The sequence below is a fragment of the Triturus cristatus genome, chromosome 8 (genome assembly GCF_964204655.1).
Source record: "Triturus cristatus chromosome 8, aTriCri1.1, whole genome shotgun sequence".
NCBI lineage: Eukaryota > Metazoa > Chordata > Amphibia > Caudata > Salamandridae > Triturus > Triturus cristatus.
Genome location: NC_140591.1, coordinates 1455931813 through 1455957545, shown reverse-complemented (window position 1 = coordinate 1455957545; position 25733 = coordinate 1455931813). Strand labels below are relative to the sequence as shown.

Below are 25733 nucleotides of genomic sequence, written 5' to 3'. Positions count from 1 at the left end.
GCTCAGCTGATCTCAGAAGTCTTGTTGGTCTATGCCACTGAAAGAGTTGGGAAATACAGTGGGGGCCTAGGCCATGCAAGGCCTTGAAAGTTACGCAAAGTGATTTAAAAATAATTCTCTTGTGAACTGGTAGCCAGTGTAGCTTAGCCAGGTCCCGAGATACAGAGGCGAATTTAGGTGTGCCTGTGATTAGTCGGGCTGCAGCATTCTGCAGAATCTGGAGTTTGTTGAGGAGCCCCTGTTGGGCGTTCAGCAGAAGGCTGTTACAATAGTCCAGCTGGGACATCACCAGCCCTGTGACCACGGTCTTCTTATGCTCATCTGCAAGAAACGGCAAGACTTTCCGAATGGTTTTTAGGACAAAGTGAGTTGCTGAGGAGAGTGCATTAATTTGGGGCTTAAAGGACAAAGAGTTGTCCATAAGTACACCCAGGTTTTTGACCTTTGGGACCGGAGCTGGAGGAGTGCCCATTTCCTCGGGCCACCAACGTGGGGACCAGAAATTATCGCTGGACCCGAACAGCAAGACTTCGGTTTTTGTAGAATTTAATTTGAGGCAGTTATCAGCCATCCAGTTACTGACTTCCCGCATACAGCCTCTGAATCGATCAGCTGTGCTGTCAGTTTCCCCTGGTAGCAGAGATACCACTATCTGAGTATCATCTGCGTAAGAAGTTAACTTGAAGCCAAAAGATCTGATGACTGGTGCCAAGGTGGAGACGTATATATTAAAAAGGGTGGGACTCAAGGAGGATCCCTGAGGGACTCCGCAGGGAAGCATGAAAGGGTCTGATTCGTAGTCGTAGATCAATGGGCAGTAGAGCAGCAAACCCATTTTTGTCCCCGATGAATTTTAGATCATCCCAAATAGATATCAGGGTAGATGACCCTACCTGGTTTAAAGCCAGGTTGCTGATCCAACTTCAGGGTATTAGTTTCAGTAGAGTTGGAGAGTGGTAAAAATTTCCCTTTAAGTAGTTTATCCAGAACTGGACCAGTGGATCGTAACCAGCGGTTTGCTGGGTTAAACATGTTAAGGTTTGTCTTCTTGCTGAGTGGTTTGATGAATAGGGTTTTTTGTTCCAGGAGAAGTGTCTAAACTCCATTGATTTGTTTAGAAGGTTCCTAGTTACTTCTTCTACACACGTTTTTAAAGTATATCTTTAAAGATATTTCAAACACCAGGTTCTAAAAGTTAATCATGATTGTCAAGTTACATTGCTGAGGTCAGAGGGCATGTTGGAGAGGGATAGAGAAGGCAAATTCATGTCCATCCATCCATGGGTTCTGTTAGGTATGGGTGTTGTGTGGCTGTTTTGTCCTTACGGTAATTGTACAGTTTCCCTATTCTTGATCTAAATTTTGTGGCACTTTTCATCACAGAAGGCATCTTCTGGCACTTTAGGTTTACAGAATCCTGCAATGATCTTTTAGGGTTTCTTTGATGAGCAATCTGCCTCCATGATGCAAGTGGATTAGTGGTGTCTTTTGGTGGTCCTCATGGCTGTTTTGTATACTGTGTTGTATCACACAGTCAAACCTTGTATTTTCCATTCCATGATTTCCATAATTTGTATCATAGAACATTAAGATGTGTTTTCATTTGTTTAAATGTGTAATTGTTCCATGTGTTTTTTCTTGGGGCTGCCCAGGAGGAGGTTTTTAGTGCCATCAGGTAGATCAGTCCTGAGAAAATCCATTTGTAAAAGATGGGTACAACATATGGATACTCATTGATGCTTTTGCTAGGTGGCAGTGAAGTGCTGGTAAGCCTCATCTCTTCCATTGTCTATATGTGGTGATGATGTTGAGTCTTGCCTTTGGCATCTAGTTGTTCTTGTGATCTGGCATGGAAATTTTAGAAGAGATGATGTGGTGGTCATGCCAGTTGATAAGGAGCTTATCAGTTATACATGCCTTTTCCAGAGGGGAGAATATGATTTCAAGAGTATGGCCAGCAGCATATACATGTGGCCTGATACCAATTGCTGGAAGTTGAGCTCCTCTAGACTGAAAGTAATGTAAATTTCTTGTAGATCCTTTTTCTCTAAACAAGATACGGAGGTATCCCAGGAAATATAAATTGTGATGTTTTAGTAGGGACCTGCTCCTGTGCCCAGGAATATATTCTTTAATGTTCAATTGCAGGAATGCAGACTATAGGTTAAGGAGCTGGTAAGATCTGGGGTGGGATGACATCTAACTAACAGGGATTCCCAGTCTGTTCTGTTGAATTAATTGGTGCAGGGATTATTTTATTGATTTATTTTGAATGACTTCCATGTCTGCTTCCATTTTGCCAGCGTAAGTTATGCTGATAACTTATATCCAGGTGAAGTGGCTTTGTGGTAGATGGGTGCAGACTTGTTTCTGGGACATGGTTCTGTGACCAATACAATGTCTGGCTCCGGTGCTCGGAGAAGATCAAATATATTACATCTGTTCTTGCTCATGCATCTTGTGTTGAACCATGAGCAATTTATTTGCTGATCCTTTATCTTCTTGTTGCGTGTAAAGGGGTAATGGCAGGTACTAGGGGAGAAATGAAGGCAAGAATTATAAAAGTCTATATTTACACACAAACACACAAACACACATCTATAAACAAATATTTTTTTTAAACTCTTCTACCCTTTACCTCTACCCATCCCTTAAACCTAAAAACTCATTACTAGACCCTTATAGCCTACCCACTCCTTAAACCTAAAAACCCCTTACGTGTACTTCTACCCTTGCCTTAAACCTAAAACCCCCTTAGTACCCGTTAACCCTAAAATCCCTTTAGCATCCTTTCTTCTTAACAATCCCTTAAACCTAAAACTCGTTACCACACTTTACTCCTATCCATCATCCTTTAAACATAATAAACCCTGACTATCCTTTCACTGCATCTATTTATCAACCCTTGAAACCTTATTTTTTATGACATAAGCATGTGTGTGTGCCTGTGTGTGTGTGTACTATGTCATTTAAAAAGAATATAATAACTTACATGCATGATAAAGCACCACATTATAAAATAGGCTGCGTGATACGTAACTGTGTGATAAAGATTGTGTGGTAAAGGTGCTGTATGGTAAAAAAGAACTTGTTCTAAAGGTGACATTCCTTAACTAATGCTTCTAGCATATCTTGAAATGTAACTCACAAATCTGTCCTTTACACTCCTTTCATTCACCACTCTCCTAATCTCTGCGTCCCATATCATGATATCTGACCTCAGCAGTTAACACACATGACTGGGAAACACTTCCCACATAGGCTCAGTACTTAACATAACACACGTCCAACCACACACCCTACACATGTTACATAAGCTGTATCTGAATGCTACAGTACAAAAGTAAAACTTTTTAACTGAGAAATCCATTAGATGATTTCATTACCATCACATCCATAACTAACATTTGTATTGTTGGTTTGGCCTGTAGAGGTAAGTATGAGGCGATATAGAGGTATTTAGGTATTTCCACCTGAAAAAAAACACAGCAGTAGCAAAATACTTGTGGTTGTGGATTAGTAGTGATGTTTTTTCTTGGTGATTGGTAATATTATCAAATAGATGAGCTCAGTGCACATCTGCCTGTGCTTGAATGTCGAGTATAACACCATGAAAGGTCAGTGTGAATGAATGAGTAAACATCCGTGTACAGTGTGCTGCATAAAAGGAAACCCCTCTAGAGTTATACATTTTCTTGCTATAGAGGGAAATGGACTTAGAGACTTATAGTTTCAGGACCACACAATTTTGTCAAGTGGAAAATCTGGACTCGGATCCAGGTGTCCCAGATCCAGAGTCTCCAAAGTAAGATTTAGCCAACCCAATATAGGTGATCATGCTGCATCTTTCTATTGTAACACACATAGTAGTGGATGTTTTTCAAAATCTGTACAATGCACTATATAACATGATTCCACAGCTTTTTCGCCGTAGACAAAAGAGAAGTCTACAAGTTCAAAGCAGCATTTAATTGTCAGCTTCAGGATGTTTCCCTTTCAAATTTATTTATGTTTTTTACCCACAGGGCATTTATACACAGAAGAGAACAGACTCTCAGAAGGTCAAAGAAGATGTTGTTGATTTTGCACGTTTTAAGTGGCCTTTGCTATTTTCTAGGTTTTATGAGGCCTTTAAGTTTTCAGGTAAATATATATCTTTATATTTATTTGTGGGTTATGTTTGATAAACATTTGACAAAGGTCATGTTTTTAGCACTTTTAAAATCACTTCAGTCTATGTTACAATTTTTTCAAAAACACTACAGGGCTACCCAATAGACTCCCAGGAATCTGGGTTAATCACATATATGGATATAACAAATATCCGAGGTCTGCACTTAATAGGTTTTTCTGAAATCAAATTCAACTTTCCACACCCTGCAAAGCATTTAGGTGCACAAAATGTTTTATGTACCCGACCTGGTATAATAATACCTGTAGGGCAGATTACAATCTGTTTAGTTCTTCGCAGAGGTTGGCCGTCCAGAACTTTACAATTGTATGCTTTACTTGTGTGTACTGTCTACTTTGTGAATATAATGGCAAACAAACCTGCATCATTTGAAAACATTTCCTGATGATTTAAACATGCTTTGTTACCATTATGGGACTATAGCTCATTCCTACTAACTACGTTTGTGTTCTCTCTTACAGGACCCAGTCTGCCCAAAAACGAGGTCATTGTTGCTGTCAACTGGACAGGGGTCTATTTTGTTGATGAGCAGGAGCAAGTTCTTCTTGAGCTGTCTTTCCCTGAAATCACTGCAGTCTCCAGTAGCAGGTAGTTGTCCTTTCTTTGCAAACTCCATGAGAGCGCATTGTTGCATATAGTTACGGAAGGTGAAACCAAACAAAGAGCAAGAATGGACGATGAAGAAAAACACTAGGAGATTATTACACATAAAAGAAAGTTGTGTTCTTTCTGACCAATGATGATCTTTGCATTTGTTTAGCTTGTGCCCACTATTTGTAGGATTTGTGATGTGCTTGTTTCATGACCACCTTGACCCTCTTCTTCGTTCCATTCATTACTTGATTCCGGTTAGTAAGTGAATCTCCTTTAGAAGACAAGCAACCCTGTGCTACATTTGACTATTTATGGTTAGAAAGTACGGGATCAGCCTCCCGCGCTGCCTAGGTTAGGATATTGCAGTGCCTCCTTACCAGAAGAAATCCTATTTTGTCTGTCCTAAAGGGCAAGCATTACAGCGCCTGTGAGTGGAATGGCTGTTACAGCTTTTTCATAATTTGCTTCTTTTGCTCTGGGTGATCCATTTCTAGGTACTTGCAATTTTGGGTATAAAACAATGCTTCTGAGCTTGGGCATGAATTTATTAAACTAGAGTTCCACTCTTGGTTGGTGGAGATGTCTACTGCTAAATCCCACTGCAGTCCTTGCACGCCTTTGGGCCACACTGCATTGGTCCACAGGAGGATGAGCTGTAGTTGCTTGCACACATCTAGTTAAAGCCTAAGTGTGTTTTATTGGCCCATTTGGCTCTGTGGTCATTAGTTTAGAAATTTCCAAAGATTCTGGGTCTTAAAATTGTGAGGGTTCTGGCTAAAGTCTCCAAATGTATGTTAGGCAGACAACTAGGTAGTTAGGTGATCCAGCAGAGAAAAAGGCAATTGTTTGGGCCAACGTCTAGATGAAATGTGTGTTCTATGAATGTTAATTGAGGATATGATGGGCACATGAGCGACAGCTTACTGATCATGGTGCATGAATATTATCTGAATGTAGATGTGAAAGTGGGGGAGGAGGCAAATCATTCAATGTGAGGAGAAGACTAAGAGCCTGATTTAGAGTTTGTTGGAGGGGTTACTCCATCACATCCTCCTTATTGCCAGTGCATTATGTCCTTTGGTACTTGTAATAAGGAGCACAGAATATTCGTCATGTTTGTGATAGAGGATCCATCCATCAAACTCTGAATCAGGTTGTAAGGCAGAGATTTAGAATTTGTCAGCCCGGCTGCTATACCACTGTTGTGACAAAGGCAGCGCCTCTTCAATGCTAATAGCAGCCTGTCTGCCAAGCTTAAAGATGCTCACCAAAGAAGTGGGGATTTTTCCTCTGCATGGCAGTAGCCACTTCAGGTAAAAACATAACTGGAACGAAGCAGCGTGGCAAAACTCTTATCATTTTGTGAGACCTGGAGACAACCCCTCAAATTGGAGCAGAGTATTCCATATTCCGTATTGGTTTTCATACAATTAATCGTTCTCCAAGATCTATGTAACTCATTGGCTTTTCATTAGAAATATCTGCGACATCAATGCCAGATGATCTCAAGATTCTGTATTTACTACCATTCCATCCACACCACTCACTAGTCTACCTGCCAATTCCCTAGCTTCACAATGTTAAGTACTGACACCCTAAAAGCGAGTAGCCAAATGAGATGTTCCGGATCATGTTTGGATCCCATGCCTACCAGATGCTTCTGCCCTGACAGAGGTCCTGTGCGTGCTAACTAAGGCATCCTTACAGACGGATACTGGGCCACAAGCAATTCAGCAAGTAATTATTTTGTTTTTGCTGGAGAAAACAAATGTTCCTTTAGATCTATCTGTTCCACAGAAATTCAGACCTATATCCACCCTGCTTTTCATTGCTAAAACCATAGAAGCAAAGGTCAGTGATGAGCTGCTGAGCTATCTGGAAAAATCTAGCAACCTACTGTTATGACATCTTTAGTCTACTTTATGTCTTTCCATGGGCACCAAAGCTTTGGTGACCTCGGACTGAGAGATGACTGGAGAACTGCTGTGTTGCTTATTCTAGGCCTATCTGCAGCATTTAACACCATAGAACACAGTGTTCTCCTTGACTATCTGAACTAGGTACTAGGCATTTTGGGCACTGTACTGCAGTAGATTAGATAATTATTAGATCACTTCTCTGTGACTGGACCCGCTGGGAGCATTGGGGTGCCTTTTCTTCACTGCCCCACTAGCAAACTGCAGTGTCCAACAGGGGTTTCCAATTTCCCCTGCTATTCAACAGATGTCTACTTTCCCAGGCCTAATTCATTGTGGACTGTGGTCTATGGTGTCAGCTGTATGCTGATGATTCACAGATTCTGCTCCTAGTACCCAGCTCAGATTTGTTTGATGGTCCAGCCCTGGATTAAGAACAATTTGTTTTGCCTGATTGTCTTGACTGCTCAAGCCTATCAGCACTGACTTTCACCTGCCTCAGCTGTTTAAACTCTGCACTTTCTACTTTTTAGTTTGTAAGGAATCTAGGGGAGATTTTCGACAGCATTGTCTTCTTCATACCACTGATGAAAGCTGCAGTAAAGTCAGCTCACTTCCATTTCTACTCCATTTCATAATTCCACTTCCCACTGGAATTTAAAAAGATGAAGCTTCTGACACAAGGTATAGTCATATCCCAGTGACACTAGTGCACAGATAGCATAGACTTGGGAAACTGGTCGCCAACCTACAGTCAGTCCATTAAATTTTTTTTTGGGCCGGGTTATCATAGAAAGTTGCGTAGAACTGGTCTGGCTCGAAATTCCTAAGACATTCTACTACAGTAATTCATGCCGGATGTGGAAATGTATTAGGACTTGTGCGCTCGAGTACTGGACAGGCCTAATTATCCGCCACCCACCCATGAGCTGTCTCTCCTCTAGCGGCAAGGTACACATGTGAAAAAATGAGCATCGAGTCTCTCACCTTTGCAAGAGCCAAGCTATGGAACGACATACTAAACAGTCGATGTGACATCTACTTCTTTTTACCACTTGATCGAAGACCTATCTGCAAGAGAAAGAAAAGCAATCCTATCTCCTAATGCTTACAGAACTGTCTTTATCTGGGAATTGTTCGAATATTATATAATCAGTTTTTTAACTGGTTTGCTGTAACCAAGGAACCGAAGTTCATATAATTTATTGTATATGCAACGCTTTGTATATACAGAATATTTTTGCATTAATATTACTAATGGAACAATTTTGTATTATTATTTGCATGTGCACCTTAAAGCTCATCAACATTTGCATTGCTGCTTTTTATGAATAATAAAGTTTACTATTGTGAGAGCCCACTGAGAGCACAATAAACATCTGTCAAGTACACCTAAGAATGAATAGCTGAAATTGTCCAGGGGGGCAGTGGGTGTTTGTGCTTGTTTTTGCACTCCAGAAGCAATTTTGAATTATGGAAATGGGTCACAGATGTTTCTTTGGATGCTCCTCTACTTTTGTAATACTCATATCAAACTTAGAATGTCACTACTAAGGCGGCCCAGTGTAATGGATGCATGGATTGTTGTTGTCTGTATACTTGATGAAGCATGGGGTTGATTAAAGCTGGAGAGAGAATAGGGCCCTGACAGTACCTACCTGCTGTTGCTGTAATCTGAGAGCCTAGTATGAATAAAGAACCTACGTTCTACCTGAAGGCTGCAGACTCTTGGGTGAAGACTCAAACCTCCCCTACTACAATATTTAGAGGGGAAATTGTTAAAAAGTACCTTCGTGGAGATGCAGCAGGATTCTGGTGTCAGTTGGGAGCTAGTCCTGAGTCAAGAGGGGACATGCCTAAAGTTGGAGCGAGACCTTGTACCAGACACGTATAGTCTGGGGCCTTGTACCAGACACGTATAGTCTGGGGCTGCCCACCCTCAAATCCAATAAATGTGATCTTTAGCAAGTATTGTTTTAGGTAATACATACATGGCATTGCAAGTTAAACTACCGTCACCTTTGGTAGTGCCATAGTGCAGCATGTGCTCAAGCTGCACGAGGGAGAACCATGATTCTTAGCACTTGGATGTGGTGTACAAGGGCATGTTCTGAGAGCAAGCCCCCACGAAGAACTCAGAGGGCGTGTGTCTTAGGTTTGAAGTAAGATAAGCAACGCTGAAGAACCCTACTTCTTATGGGTCATTGTTGCATTGGTTTGATGTTTGTCCTATGTGTAAGGATAGAGGAGTATGTTATAAGGTGATGCGTCCGTGTATACATGGGTTGAGAGGCTATGCTTTAGAATGTTGAGAGCAGATACTTTGAGAATGTGACGATGTATGGAATGTTGATGTCTGGGTGCTAGGGGAAGCTTGCATGTTGATTACAGTTGGAGGGAGGATGAAGCCCTAACAAACGCACTCAGGTTGTAGCTGTAACCTAGGGGACTAACATGAAATAAATAACTTACCTCCTACCTGAATGGTCCCACACTCTTGTGTGAAGACACTGCCCTCCAACTACAACAGTCTTCGTCCATAGTGCTGGGGCAGCGAAGGCAGCACCTCTGCAGCCCGGCAGGGGTTGGCTAGCCATACTTTGGGACTCATTTAGATTTTGGCGGACAGGTTACTCCGTTACAACGGTGACGGATATTCCGTCCGCCAAAATATAAATCCCATAATATCCTATAGATTTATATTTTGCCGAACGGGATATCCGTCACCTTTCTGATGGAGTAACCCCTCCACTGACATCTACATCGGGCCCATAGAGTGCCCTCCTGCTTGAGCTAACCATTATTCACAAAAGTGCTCCTGCAGACATAGATTGCACTCTATCTGTGAAAGTTTAATGGCAGCGGGGTTGCATATCAAAGTGGAGCAGTCTTAATTTTTTTGTTTTCTGAAACAAACACAAGATTTGTTTCTGAGAAACAAAAGAAATATGGACATGCAGAACTGAGTTAGACGGGAGGGGAGAGGGTTGATTTATGTTTTAGATTAGATTTGAATGCAAAGACGGGAAAGAGTTGTGTATTACAGTCAGAAACAACCTGTTAGGTATTACACTACTGTGAACAGTATTCGTAAATGAGTGCAAACATGTCATGGAGGGTTCACTATTAAGGCTATTTATGTATACCAACTACTGCACTACAGATGCTTGATTAAGAACAACTGTGTTCACAGTGTAGGATCCACCATCATATTGTTTCCTGTTTTATGCTCTTGTGTTTGAGATTAGGTGGGTAAGGTAAGGTAATGTGATTGTTACTCACGGAACAAGCCTTTTGAATTGTGACCACAGTTTATTTTGTTGATATATATTGTTTGGAGTAAGTATTGTCTACAGACTTCCCCTCACTGTACTTTTTCTTGATACCCCTCAAATCCAGGGGTGGTAAACTGCAAGGACAGAGCTTCACCTTGGCTACCATTAAAGCAGATGAGTATACTTTCACTTCCAACAATGCAGAGGACATTCGTGATCTGGTTGTAACCTTTCTGGAAGGACTAAGGAAACGGTCCAAATATGTTGTCACGCTGCAAGACAACCCAAATCCAGGTGAGCAAATTAGTGACATACCCTAATCGGAGAGAATAATAATTCTCGTTTCAAAGGGAATCGCTTTTTTATCTTTGTGTAAAGAGGACTGTTATTCACATAACATCTCTTTATTGTAATTAATCTGCCATGTTTTTTTTACATCTGCTCTTGGTGACCACAGAGGTACAGAAATGTACCTCTGTGGTCACCAGGAGCAGGATGGCGCACAGATGGGTGCTAAGCATTTTCTTTTTAACAACACTCCATTCATCCAGATCCCCTTCAACAGACGTAGTGTTTTGGTAAACAGAACTTTACATGCTGGTGTACTTACACATCCAATAGTAAATCAGACAGACCTACAATATCAAAATGCTTCATTTGTATTGGCTTCTAGCCAGCCTACGTCTTCCCAGGAGAACCATAACCAGTACCTGAGAAGTTTACATGAGGGGCTTGTAGACCTACACATTTAGTTATAAATTGAATAGAGGAACCCTAGCAAAATGCTGCATTTTGACTGTTCCCTAGTTGGTTATTATCTATCCTAGAGATTCATGTTTAAATGTATATACAGCCATAAATGTTTAAAACATCAAACGTCTATGCAAAGTTTGTTAAACAGCTGTTTTCATTAACCCCTGAAAAGCCCTTAAAGTTATTAATTCCTATTCTAACAACATGGCGTTCGGGAGTGCCTCACTTTGTCACATATTTAGAATCTTGGCACTCTAGTTGTTCATTAGTACTCTTGATGTACCTGCAGTACTGACAGACAGCTTTGTTGTTGGAAGTATATGTTTTATTCAGTTTGTCAGACTTTTTTCTTACATAAGTAAAGGAAGATATTTTTGAATTGGTAGAAAATGTATCCTCATTTTATCTGCCGGAGCACTAACCATATTTTTTATGAGAAAACCGTTTCCCCTCACAGATGGGTCGTTCAAATTGCAGGACTGAATGACCATTTTTTACAGTATGATATTATCGTACAACATAACACAGTTCCTAAAATGACCATGGCATGTCCAGCAAATAATGCATATTGTGACTAAAATGTGTTATCACACTTACGATATACTCCTTTTTGTGACAATCAAATCCAGACAATCACTAAAATGCTTTTCAATAGGACAAAAGCAATGGAGCCTTGTCAAAAGTGGGGCAGACACTCCCAGGTAGGAATCTAGCTTTTCCTTGGGCCCTCAGACTCAACCAGATAAAATAACTACCTGGAAGTGTCCTTCCCATGGATAATATTGCTTAATTAGAACATCTAATACAATATCCCCGGCATCTACTGGTGACTGCAAAAATAGGCCTGAATCAATGTAGTCATAGAGACATGAGGCCAGATGGCAGCTACGAAACATGTTTTCCAATCATGAATTATAACTCTAAGCAAAGCATGGAATTATTTAAAGTTCATAGTCATGTCACAAACAGTTTTGGCCCTCCTTGAGCACCTCAACAGTCTCCTTTTTGCTCTGGACTCTTGTGCAAGGACAGGGAGTGCAAAAGACCTTAAAGTAAACAAGGTTGTTTAGTTTCTGTTCCTGCTGCAGACTTCATGACCATGAAGACTAGGGATAGGATGACAGTGCCTGAGATGCGAAAGGTCAAGCCAGCAGTAGCACCTGATTCCACCACGCAAGCCTAATTTACGGCCGTAGGAACCATGTGTGAACAAAACACATGCAACCCTTTATGAAATAGTGATAATCTGTCAGTGAGTGACAACATGTTCTGTGTGCCTCTACTTTTTGGGCCAAATTATGACTTCTGCACATCTAGAGGTGAGCGTCATAAGATCAGCACACAAGAGGGTTTTTGGAATAGGCTACATGCATATTTTGCACATATTCCATGTGGAAATGTATCTTTGTGGAATGATTCTTTTGGGCTCAATTGATGTTTGCTCTCATAATGAAACTATAATGCACAAAAAGCAACTTTGATCTCAAATTCCATATCATGACACATGGAATTTTATAATCATAAATTGCAAATACAACAGCAGGAAATGTGTGAATATTTTGTAGCTACTTCAGAGGTCAAATATCTTACGCCCGAAGGATGAAAATTTAACGCAGCAATAATTCACTGCTCCGTCACACACTCATCATATTGCACTCTAAACTCAGACATCGGAACTAAGTTGTGCAAGCTAGTTGTACATTACTCAGTACTTTCATTTTTCTTCTGTTCACTCTTGTAGGATTTCCTCAGTACTACATCCTACATGTGTTACGCAAGAACGGTTTCACTGTAAATTTGCCCACAGTAACTTTTATGGCTCTCCACCAGGTCATGTTCTCCAAAAACATATAGGACTTGATTCTCAAACAGTTTGCTGTGACTTACTTGTGTTATACATCTCAATTCCCGCAATAAGCCAGGAGTACTGGCTTACTCCAGAAATGTATGAATAAGCCAGGTGTATCACAGGAGTAAATTACTTTTATTGTTACACCGATATTTGTTAATCAGAACCACAAACTTTAAATGGTTTCCCATTAACTTGCACCTTTCTTTCTAGCCACATTTGACAAATCACCTTTCAATGGAACAGTATTCTTGGCTCTTAAAAACTCAGAAGTCACATTCATTGGCAAGAAGCCTAGGCTGCTTTTGGTCTTTTTGGTCTTTGAATTTTTGCTGTGTTGATTCAGTGGACCCATCCATCCACAAATCTGTGTTGTCAAAATCTACAAAGATAATAACAATAATCAATTCTCTAGACTGACTATAGCACAATGTAATGTTTTATTAATTTGTTATGAGGGTTCTGTGTTTTATATTATTGTGTACATCAATACTGTCTGACATAAATACTATGTCTTAAATATTGTTAATAAAATATGTCCTGCTTAGTTTACATTTTCTATTATTAACTCCGATGAGGAGATATGCTGACAATGATATTTTTTTATAGTGTAACGCTACAAGTGAAATGAATAATATGTATCTGTTAGGACCATAAAATGTGGTATCCTTGTTTGCATACTTGCAGTTGGAGAAGACTCCGGGTTTCTCAGTTTCCTGAAAGGAGACCTGATTATCCTAGACCACGATACTGGAGAAGATGTGATGTCCTCTGGCTGGGCCACCGGGATGAATGAAAGGACTAAGCAGAAGGGAGATTTTCCAACTGAGTGTGTGTATGTCTTGCCTACAGTCACTATGCCAGCGATGGAGGTTGTTGTAAGTAAATAGGAATGTAACATTTGCCGTTACTGCATACATCTAAATGTGTAGCAGGTACAGTAATTTGGCAGTGCAATTAAAACCTAGCATTCTTGAAAACACTGCTATAGATGGCACCTAGGGCCAGGCTTAGAAGAACAGATCGCATGCGGAGCTCATCAAGATGTCCTTCCTTACTGGGAACAAACTGTGGCACCCTTATGTAAAACAACAAATGCAATCAATCATTAATGTTAAATAATACTACATGAAATTATTTGAAGCACGCACAGATTTATAAACCTTAGATATACATGGAAAGCGAAACTAAAGATGGCCAATATTTAATAAATGTGTCGGAAAAGGTGACCTATTCATTTTGTAGAAAGTTGAGTCAGAAATGTATTCCTTTGTTCACAAAGCAATGCCTTTATGATGATCTCAAATGTATCACAGAAGGATGAGTGAAGGAGGAGCCAAGGGTGTATGTAATACAAAGAAATGTGTATCAGGAAGCTAGCACATTATTCAATGGCTTAGTTTCTGAAGCTTACTGGCAGCTTCTGTACTTTGTAAATAGTTATAAACATTCGACAGAGAGTCCAGGCACTGACTGTCCATATGGAAAATAAACTGGGTATCATCCACATAAGGTTGTGTAAACCCAGAAGAGTAGATCATCTCTGAGAGCATACAGACATGCAAGTTACAAAGCATTGGGGAGAGGGACTGATATTAAAAAAGAGGAAATTATTACACTCAGCAGGGAAGTAGGTAATGTAAATAAACCAAGCGGAGTCATTTTGTAATTGGCATTTGCAAAGCATAAAGCATTGTCCATTGAAATACAATATCTTTGACATCGCAATTTCCCTGGTTTTGAAACTATACCCCCTTCCTACCACACTCAGCCACACTTATTACAACTGTGTGACTACATTGCATATACATTGACCCATGTAAAAGTGCAGCTGCAGCCATATAAAGTGGAGAGGCAGGGGTGACTAATTAAAATTAAAAAGACTTCTCTGACTCTGCTGCCTGCCGGCCGCCTCGGTGACCCTCTGCCATGCAACACACAGACCAGGCTCACAGACTCCCCCACATAATCCCGACGCTGCTCTCATGCTATACCAAGCATGATAGAAGCACTGAGATTGGCTTGCGTTGGCTGGTTTGATGCTTGCTCAGGCACAGGGAGTCTGTGCCATTTCTCCACCCGGCTGTAGAATACAGCTGGCTTGGAGACACCTAAGTGCGCATGTCTGTTTGGCCACCCTACGATGGCCGCCAAATCAACATGCACACTTATAAGTGCCCACAACTCCTCCTCCATGCCATGGCCCTGCCTGCCCTAGACTGGCATCGGCCCAGACAGTAAAATAAAATAATAAAAGCATTTTATTATCATTTTAAATTTGATGGCTTGCAGTGGGGCAACGCTCCTCTGCCATTGCTGAGGAGCCACCGTTTGCTGCAGCTTATGTCAGAACCAAGTTCTGCAAGCATGCACCAGATCTAAAACCATTAATCACCATTTTTTATCAACTACTTCCAGGGCTGTGGCCTATTTGCGTATTCTGTTGGACTCATAGGAGCTTTATCTAGAGTGCAGCTATATAATATACTCTGGGCACGTAGCGGCAATATGTACTGAGTTCTTCTTCTGAATACATCTTGGCACTGTACAGTTAGGTCCATACTTATTTTTGGTATCAACTTTTCCTGTGGAGATCTGGTTAATATACTTGTAGCTCTGATTAATATACTTGGAGATCTGATTAATATACTTGGAGATCTGATTAATATACTTGGAGATCTTGTTAATATTCTTGGAGGGAGATTTAGGTGAAGATGCAAGGAGAGAGGGAGCAGGGACATTGGCAGAGCTGGGTATGCCTCTTGAATGGCTCCCAATATTTTGGAATGCTTTTGAACCTTATTGTTAACACTTTGTGAGCAGTTATTTTGTGCCTCCAGCATGTTGGCTGACTGCAGCATTTGTGTGATGTGATGTACTTTGATGCCGCCTTGAGTATGAGTGCTAGAAAAGGCAGACGAGGAAGGGGTAGGGGCAATAACAACCCCTTTATATAGGCATCCATCAACAAGAACATGAAGTCTGCCTCATAAACCTATAATTCGTTCCTTCATGAGCCTCCTCACAAGATTCAGAACACATTATTCTAATTTCATTTGTTGTTTCAAATGTTCTGAAATATTTCAAACGCAATATTCTTGAACCAAAAGATCCCTGTGCAAAAACCTTGCAGGTTTGTTGTATTCCCACTAATCTATTATAGTATTTGAGGTATCCCCTTCCTCAGGCCCTGAGTTGCAGTTGGCATTCATTTTCACATTTATATATATTCCTTGTTTAGTACAGAGTCAATGAGTGAGACCCCCCATCCAGAGAGAAGGACAAAAAATATAAAATTTCATTGATGTTTATTGGAGGTATGGTACATGTCAATCTTAACTTAATGAGGACTCCTTGACATTTTAAGTCCCACTGGCCTGATTTAAAGGGGTAGGTGCTATTTCTAGTCAGTGGGCAAGATTGAGAGTAACAAAAATTTGCAGTGGGGTGATAGTCTCCAAAATAATTCAGTAGCCCTCATAGGCTTTCCAGCATGTACCTTCGCAAAGCCTATTTGCACCTGTTTGAGCATGTAGGTGCATTTCACACTCAGTAGTTATCATATTGTGTACTACAAAGACCAGAATGTTGTACAGCAACAAAGTATCTTATCAGTCCTCTTTCTGTATCCCATATCCTGTTATGTCCTAAGTGGACTGATATCTGAGAATGTTATCAGGAGATTGCCATGTGATAATGAGATCGCGGAGGTAGGCAGCAAAACCATGTATATTCATGTTGAGGATTCCAGGCTACAGGATTATCTCTATGATCTTAAGTAGTAGGGGCATGTTTACAAGCCCCTTAGGCTGCCATAGTGTCACTCTTTGTGACGCTCCGGCGGGGCAAACCACCAAATCATATTTATGGGGCCACGCAAAGCCACTTTGCGTGGCTTTTGAATGGCCTCATAGATATGAAGTAAGGCAAGGCAGCACAAATTGCTACATTGCCTTACTGTCTGCAAGGGAAGCGTTCCATGGGCGTTGCAGTGGGGGGATTCCACACAACTCCCATGAATTTTGACGCTTTCCCAAGATTTACAAGGACTTGTAAACCTGGGAATGCGCCAAAATCTTATGCCTCCAGAGGTGAAGCATACCGAGAAGATATATCTTTATTTCTCCTCGTTTCATCCTCTTTCTATGTGTGCTGCCGGAAAGGGGGAAACGCCTTTATGGTTTGTTTCTGTGCAAGAAAATGCCCCTTCCTGCACAAACGCAATCCTGCCGAAAACACAGGCTCCCTTGCACCATGTGCAAGGGTGCCTGCGTTGGTGCTAGGCTGCCGATAGGGCACCAGCACAGGGGGAAATGACAGAAATGCACAGTATTGGATACATTCAGTGCATTTTCACCCTTTCACTTTGACGCAGGGTAACACAGCAAGGTGACTTGATACACTGTCCTGCGCCAAATGCCCATAAATATGCCCCTGGATGTCTAAGCATTGCCTCAAATTTAATCCCTCTATGCGTTCTGTGTAGGTAACATCTACAGGCAAAAGGCACAAGTGGAGATGGGTGTGGTGCACTTAGAGGACGCGGTAGCATGAATGGAGAGGTACTTTTCAGTTCCTACTCTGACTTCATGGCTCAGAAGTGCCTGTGGAACGTCTTTCTTTATCACAAGAAGGACGATCAGTAATGTTGCCTATCAAATAACCCTTATCCATCCCTTCACCATGTTCTTGCTAGAGTTAGCATGGAATGTTGAGCTCAGTGTAGATTGTCGATACTGGAGGTGCACTGAATGTTCATGATTTCCTTTTGTTTGGCATTGTATCATTTGGTTACGTGTAATTATTAACCAGATAAAAGGGTGTGAAATTGTGTCAATTTGCTTCTGTGCTATACATGAAAATATGGGAATGTCTTTAACTGCAGAAGGAAAAATTTAGGAACATATATTTTCCAAAGAGAATAGTCTGTAAGATATGCATATTTTAAATACATATAAAATAAGCTAAATTTGTTACATATTATAAATAATTATAAAAGTTTATGTTAAAGTTGGTACTATGCTAACAAATAAATCATTGTTAGACGGCATTGACATATACAATCTGGGTAGTGCAGCTATTAGGCCATCTAACCTGTCAGATGTATGTACCTGCCTAACACTGTCAATTAATTTAGAATGCAGACTAACACCATTAGTTAGTGCCAGCATTCTAAGCACTCTTATTTGCAGGGCCAATTCCATCTAATTCAAATTACACTTCTGCCTGTCTTTGTTCTCTATATTATCACCAAAGTCTCCTAATGTAATTCAGCTGCATTCTAGGTTGTTGGGCAATCAAAAAGATTGTCTCTATCTGTTACACATAGTACACATCAAAGATCAGATTCTTTATCATGCAGCAGTGATCTAATCCTTGTCACATCTTTGTTCATTAGGCCTTGGTCACAATGACACCGGACCAACGACAGGATGTGGTCAGAATATCACAGCAGGCGTCATCAGAGAGTGAAGAAAAAGTGAAGCCATATACACTGGAGGATTTTTCGTATGACTATTTTAGGTAAAAAGCATAAAAGCAATAGCCTACTTAGTAAAATATGAAAATATTATGTTATATTGCAATGCAAATTTATTGCAAGAGGAGCAGGTGGAAGGGTTTATAAATGATGACATAGCTTGCTAGATAATGTAAGGTGCCTGAAAGATGAAGGGAGCCTCTTAGCAATAATATGGTTCATTTAGATTTCAGCTACAGTTTGTTTTATTGAAAATTAAATAACTATATGTATATGCTCCGCCTAATGTTGGTGAAAGTTGGATTTTGCTAATGAGAAACAAGACACAGAAACATGGTGCTTTTCTAGTTGATAAGTTGTAAGAGAATATTCACCAAATATAAACAGATGCAACAAACGCCAACCTCAAAGTGTTTTCACTACATTTAAATATGGTGGAATAGTTGCTTTTTTAATGGCAGAGACTCAGGCGGCTCCACCATTGAACATACGTTTGTGGTGATTCAACCAGCACTGCTAAACAGCCTACTCCTTGGTGTCTCCCCTACTCAGCCCGGGAACGAAAAAAACACAGTGTCAGAAGACCATTTTTAATTTTAAAATGGTGTTCTGACACTATGTATTTTCTTTCCCGGGCTGCCACAGACGACATGGCAGTCTGGGCAGCAAAACACAGGCAATGTTCTCCAGGAGAAAACTCCTGGCACACAAGGAGCATTGCTTTCTAGCTTTTTCAGGAAAAAGTTCAATTTAGTGGCTTGTGTTAGAAAAAACAACGCAAAAAAAGCTGTCAATTATTTTTTCCACCATGAGTGCCCCAGCTGTTTTGCAAAAAAAGAAAATAAATGAAAATAAAAGCATCCACTCTTATTGCATGGGTCTCTAAAAGTACTTTACCAGAATATTGAATTTGTTCTGCTAATAGTTTGGACCAGACCATCGACTAACACAATTAGTATTCTTAACACCACATACATCTACCTTGAATAAATATATATATTCAATGCACATAGATGTGGTCTTAAGAGTAGTAAACTTATGTAAATATATAACGAAATTATGTACTCAATATTCTGACATACTACTACTCTTAATTTGCCAAAAGTATTGCTTTAGCCAGCTCAGAGACTTAATGGACCTCCCGTCTCTAAATGACTTGGATATCAGCTAAACCGGACTGAAGGGAGTGGGAATAGCAGAGGGCTATTAGCTCTGGTCTGGTTTTATTATCAACCTTGCTGATGACATGAAATTTAATTTTGAAAATAAATATTGATTAAGTAGGGTTCATGAAGGAAGTTTTTGTTAAAAATGCTCTGGTAAACTGTGCCACGGTACATTTCCCATAGGTTTTTATGAATTTATTTTTGTAGGTTTATGTGGTTATGAACAAGTCCCAGAGGACATGAGAGCCCAATTTTTATGTAGTAGTTTTGAGAGACCACCATTTACTCAGAAGGGCAGGGGATGACACTGTCAGGAATACAGCTGTTTAAGCACTTACATAATGTATGAAATAATGACAATAATATTCGAAGCCATTATGGCATATATGAAAACTCAGTCATCATACTCAAATGGTGTTTTTTGGAAAACCATCATTTGTGATCAGTGATCCAATTTCTTTTTAGATTCCTAATAGCAAGTTAACAAGCATCATAGAGCAGTGTTAGAGATCCACGAGGTACGTGGGATGATCCAGGTATTTCTGTAGACATGTCTTTGTAAGGTATGGTTAAATTGGTAGAAAGTGACAATGAGTTCCAAAACTCATGCAAAAGCTTGTGAAATAGTTAACCTCATGTTGAAGCATTGGTTGTGGAAGATATGGTTTCCTTTACTTCAAACTGTGTATGAATCCCCGGAGATGGTCAGTTTATTGATAAATGTGTTGGGCTGCATAGGTCTAGTCTAGGGCTTTGGTGGTAAAGTAGACCTGTTGGCATCTCGCCTCAATCAGGAGCCATTTTTGCGAGGGCAAGAAAGGCATACTATGATCTCTTTTATGAATAGTACAGACTAAAAGGGCTGCGGAATGAAGGGCAGCTTTCAGAGGTACCAGCATTTTTAATTAAATCAGTTAAAATCACATTACTATAATGTGAACAGGAGAGGTCAAGTGAGTGCAATGCTAATTTTAGCTCCCTCTGGGTTTACTTTGTTATCCAATATAAAACCTAAGAATTTAGCTTTTTCAACGATCAAGGGCTGGAATTCAAGTTGCTCGATATTGTTTATCGATTTTTCCCCCAGTTGGACATTTGGATTGGTAGGAATACAGTTTCACTTGTGGTATTTTCATTCTCCTAGTAAGTTGGTTAAGCAGGATTTCTTAAGTGAGTGGTCAGAGTATGAGGTTACATTGATGTACAGCTATGTCTCTTCCACGTTTTAGTTTATTTAATTATTTACTTTTTTTATCGCTTGCAATAGCTGATGGAGCACTGAACAGCAAGCCTACAATACAAACAGTCCAAGAAAAAGCAGCAATTAATAATAGAGCTCATCCAATATTAAGACAGAAATAGTTGGGTCAAAAAAGTCTTTAAATTGCTTTTTAAAGGTAGAAGTGAGTGGTGATTGGTTGCTTACTTTTTACTACCAAATGTAACATTCCAGTGTAACATTCCATCGAAAAATAAAAAATAAACAGAAGTGAGGTAGTGTCTGGTGGAAGAGAGTTCCTTTACATGGGGGTAACAACAGAGGAAGCCTGATTGAATGTGCATGCCTTCTTGGCTAAGGGGATGATGTCAGGACGGGCAATGGATTTCCTGCGAGCGTTGCAAAGGCCTTCAGATGTTTGTGATACAGAGGCAAGATAAGAGATTGTTGTGGAATGTAGCGAGAATTTAAAATACTCCCACTTTGAAGTATACATCTAAAGGCATCAGGCCAGTGAAGCAAGCATGACAGGCATTCCCAAAAAGTTATCCTCAATTACACATCCCTCTATCTTCTATCCTCTCATCTTTCACTCCTTTTCATCGTTCTATTCATCCATCCTTTTAAGAATCCATGCATTCGTTCTTCGATCCAATCGCTCTTCCTTTACTCTCCATCTTTTCACCCTTCCATCAGCCATCCATCATTACACCATAGCTGAATTATTGTCAGGATTCCTTCCTTTTAGTGTTGCCTCCATTTCATTAATCTTTTCTTGTAGCATAATCTTTACCTTTCCTTCCTTTCACTCTTCCTCATGTTTACCCTTCCTTCCTTTAGCCCTTCCTTCCTTATACCTTTTCTTCCGTCCTTTCACATTTGCTTCTCCCCTTTCCTTCATTTCACCCTTTCTTCACACCTTCCTTTTCTGCTTCTTTCCCTTTCCGTCTAAACATCTGTCTTTTCTCTCTTCATTACTATTTTTTTACTATTAGGCCCAGTTACATCCCCATTTTTGCTGCTAGAGTGTGAGGTTCACTACACCATTGGATGTAAGCCTTGCACGTAAAGTAAGTCAGCTTAAAGTTGATGTGTGCCTCAATGGGCAGCCAGTGCATTGTTCTGAGTGCAGGCATGATATGGTGAGGTGTCCTTATTCAATTACTAGACCTAGTGACTGAGTACAGTAGGGACCTCAGCAGAAGGAGATCACATATGGGAAGTCCCACTAGCAGGATGTTTCTAATATCATTGCGTATAGTCCCAACAATTGAACTGCTACACGAAAAGCTGTTGCAAGAACATATGGTTTTCCTCTGCTGAAATAGTGCGTTCTGGGTTTTTGGCAATATGCGTCTCCATAGTTAAGTTGGTGTCAAGCAAGAAACTCATGGCAGGAATGACAAGTGTACTGATGGTGCTATTTCTAGTAATTCCTGAGAGTGAAGATTGAATTCGAAGCTTACACTGACCTGAAGAGAGGAGACTCCCTATTACTGATATTGAATTTCAGATAAGCTTAAGCCATGTGGGCCTCGATGTTTGATAGACAGTTCTGCAGTTACATAACATCAGCTTGAGACAATACATTAAGATATGCAGCAGCATGAGCTATTGACATCTTCTCCAGCAGCAACTCTTTGAATTTCCTCAAGGCTTGGCTGCCTCCGTGCTGTAATGTGAACAAAAGCCAGATTTATTAGATCTGAGGCGTTTGAAGCATTTAATATGGAGTCGTAGTTGTTCAGAAATAACTTTCTTAAAACTGTTCCCTACAAAGGAGAGACTGGCTACCAGATAAAAGTTGCAAAAAACGAAGTGATCCAAGTAAGGTTTTTTTCAAGAGTGATGAGAGAGTTTGGTCTTTAAGGCCATCCTATACTTTGCTTTAAAGGTACATTTATTATCAAGAGGGGCATGGGTGTCAAAGAAAAGTTTGGAGAGAAATTTGGCTCAAATTACAATCTTTGCATAAAAAGTGGTTTAAGTGACTTAAGTGATCTAGAAAACTCAAATATCAAGATTTCAGAGAAATAAATTCAAGTTGGACAGTCCAAGACACCGCCAAAAGCACAGCAGTAAGACCTTATATATCAGCTTGAACTACCTTAATATTGCAATGTAAACATAATCACATTTTTGATGATGCGTATTCTCCCGTTCCTCTGACCGAGGATGTGCGGCTTGTGGACTATGTGAAGTCCTTGATGAGTTTCTTGCTTACTCTTGTCTATACATTGTGTGTTTTGGTCCTTTCACCTTGTTTGGATTTGCTCTTACGCATGCGCACCACTTGGTTTCCCGCTGCGTGTCTGATTCCCTGGTTTACTTTTTTCAGGGGAGTGGGCAAGTGTTGTTGGGGGCCCTCGTTTCTGATGTAAACATACAGCTTGTTTTGTTGCTGTCCTGTTTCGGTCCATTGCTTTTCTTTGTTTTTTGGGCCCTTGTGTCCCATTGCTGTTCTTCGGGTTCCATGTCCGTGCCTTTTGGTGGATTTTGTGTGAGTCCTGGTGAGGTGTCAAACTCTGGTTGCAGCTGTGTGTTTGTGTTTACCTTGCTCCTCTCTTGGGGGGGGTTTGTATTTTTCCCCACTCTGTGGGTGTTGGGTTCCCCCTTTGTACCTATGTGTTTATGGGCTTGCTTCTGTGCGCTGTGCGTGTGTGAGAAGGGTCTGTGGGATAGCCTTAGGGCTAGTGCGGCGGTCCCAGTCGCTGAGGTTGCCGGTTCGTGTTTCGACATTGCTGCTCTACTTCCCTTGCTTCTGGTCTAACCACTCTCATTTTCGGGTTTTGTGGTTTATTTGTTTGGTACATTGGCTTCTGCGTACTTCTGGTCTGACCCTCTGTCTTTGTATTTATTGCCTCCTGATCTTTCTGTTTCCAGGCGCGAGCCATTGTGCTTTGTGTAGGTGAGTCTTCGGCTACCTCCCTTGGTTGCGTTGCTTCCCTGTTTTGTTTGCATGAATGAGGTGCTGTGGCCTGGCAGTTGAGGTTTCTGGCTCTTCCTCCAAGGGTTGTGAGTTCCTTTCCTGCTGTCTCACTTATTGTGAGTTCTTTGTCGCGCTTGAGTTGTTGTTACTTTTCTGTGCGGCTGGGTGCTCGCTTCGGCGGCTCGCTTCCTTGTGGAGGGTTCCTGGGATGGTTTGCTTGGTCCCTGTGCGGGGTGGTCTCGCTCCTCCATGCTGCATTCCCTCCCTGCCGGGCTCTATATGCTTTCTTCTGCATGGGGGCCTCTGGAGGACATTCACTTCCTTTCTGGTGGCTTGGCCTTGGGCCTGATCCCTTCCACTCTTCGGGCTCTGTGGGCGGCCTTATGGGTTTTCCGCTTTTCGCTGTTGGCCGGTTGGGTTCCCTTGGTGGCCGGGTTTCTTCGGTGTCGTTTCCGACACCTTCCTGGGTCTATTTTGCCTTGTGCCTGCCTGGGTTCTCTCCTTGATGTCGCGCTTCCTTCCAGGGGGTCCTTTGTGCGACTGGGGTCCATGTCCCACCTGTTTCTTTCCTAACTGGTGGGGTTGTGGTGACCTTCGTTGTTTTGGTTGTTCGGTTGGCGTGCTGGGTTCCTTTTGCACCCCTGTCCATTCTTGCAGCTCCTGCTAGTCTATTTGATTGCGTCTGGTTCCGCTGCCCCATTCCTCTGGTGGTTTCGGCTCTCTCACGGTTGGTGGTCCACCGTGCGGTGTTGCTGTTTCTGTCGGTCTGCGTCTCCTTTCGGCTGTGGCTTTTTGGTTGAGTCGCTGTGGTGGGAATGTCTTCTGTTCCTTCAGTTCCTCTGTCTGGGCTTTTGCTCCCCTCTCGCTTTGGGCTGTCCGTTGGGCAGCTTTGGTGTGTTTGGACTGGCTTCTTGCTTTCTTTTCTGGGGCCTGTCTCGGGGGTCTGGGTTTTCGGGCGTCCCGGTGTTTTTCTGTCCCGGGCTGCGTCTTCCTGCACGTGGTTGCCTCTCTCTTGGGTGGTCCTTCCACTCGTCTGGTCTTTTGGGTTTTCCCTCTTTTGTGGGCGTCCCTTTCTGGTCCGTTGGTTTCTTGTGAGTTTCCATGAAGCCGCTTGGCTTTGGTATGTGCTCACTTTGTTAGTCACGTGTCGAGGAAGACTAGCGAGGAGGTAATGCTCCGGTTACTTACTGGTAATCTTCATTACTCCGAGTATAGTCTTCCTCGCCACATGAATTCCCATCCCTCCCTGTCTGGCTATTGGCTTCATGTTTATGCTTGGTAGTTTCAGGTTGAATGGTTGGGCCGGCCCGCCTCTTATAGAGGTCAAGGTGTAATGGGCCGGCCATATTGGGAAGGATTGGGAGGCATGGGAGGCTGACTTTTTGCTTTGGAGGGTTCTGGTGTGGAGCAAACAGATGAATAGTCTGATATCAGATTGTTGAACAGTTTTGGTTAGAGGTAACCAGATGAGTATATTAAGAGGATTTAGCATCTTTAATAAAGTATGTTTCTCTTGTGTCTTTTGTTCCTTTAGCCTTGGGTCAAGTCACAAGTTTGGAGAGAGCGTCTTTAATTTATACTCTTTAGACACTAGCTGTAAGACAGGTTTTCAACCATTTCACTGCTACATCATCACCCCTTTTTGAGAGTGAAAAGGAAGATGTCCTGGTCAAAGGCTGAGGATAAATCTAATATGGTTTGTAGTCAATTGTTATTTCATTAAAAACATTCTATGGAGATCAATTACTATTACTGCTAAAGGTTCAGTTCTGTGTACTGAGCAGAAGCATGATTCAAATTCACCTAAGAAATTGTTGGCTTCAAAACATTCCTTTTGTTGTGTACAACAAAGTTTACCAATACTTTAGTTACAAATGATAGGCCAGTAATAAGGTAGAAGTACTCAAGGCATTTTTTTTTTTTTCCAAGGGGATGAGATACCCAACTTTATAGGGAGTCGTGTGTCATATAATTTGTGAGGAATTTGTGCATGTTTTCTAACCAGGTTTGAAGCAACGTGTAGCAGGTTTAATTTGCACAATTAGAATGTACCATATCAACTGATAATTTGAGGCATAAGTTTCTCTTGAATCTTTAGGTTTGTTTTAAATTGGTCATTAACAGTTTGATTTATTTGATCTATTGATACTGAAAGATTTCAAAGAACAAGGTGATTACCCTTTAGACGTATTAATTTTGTTTTAGAAATATTTAGCATATTTGTCGCATTTCTCTTTTCTGATTTCTGGCTTTGTTATGTGAATGCAGGACTCTTCGAAATTTCAAAAAGCATTGTAAATCTGCATTTTGCCTTATTCAGTTGGGTTCTGAAGTAGTGTGCCTTGACATGTATAGAAAAGT

At 41.1% G+C, this 25733-nt stretch overlaps 1 protein-coding gene across 1 annotated transcript in view; it reads left to right on the top strand.

Moving 5' to 3' along the window:
• MYO7A (myosin VIIA) overlaps positions 1–25733 on the top strand; it is a 739224-nt gene that overhangs the window by 599239 nt on the left and 114252 nt on the right. The window contains exons 34-38 of the mRNA XM_085623258.1: positions 4026–4143; positions 4654–4780; positions 10102–10271; positions 13267–13457; positions 17978–18102. Of these exons, the coding sequence (XP_085479384.1) occupies positions 4026–4143; positions 4654–4780; positions 10102–10271; positions 13267–13457; positions 17978–18102 (731 nt within the window). The remainder of the gene's footprint in view (positions 1–4025; positions 4144–4653; positions 4781–10101; positions 10272–13266; positions 13458–17977; positions 18103–25733) is intronic.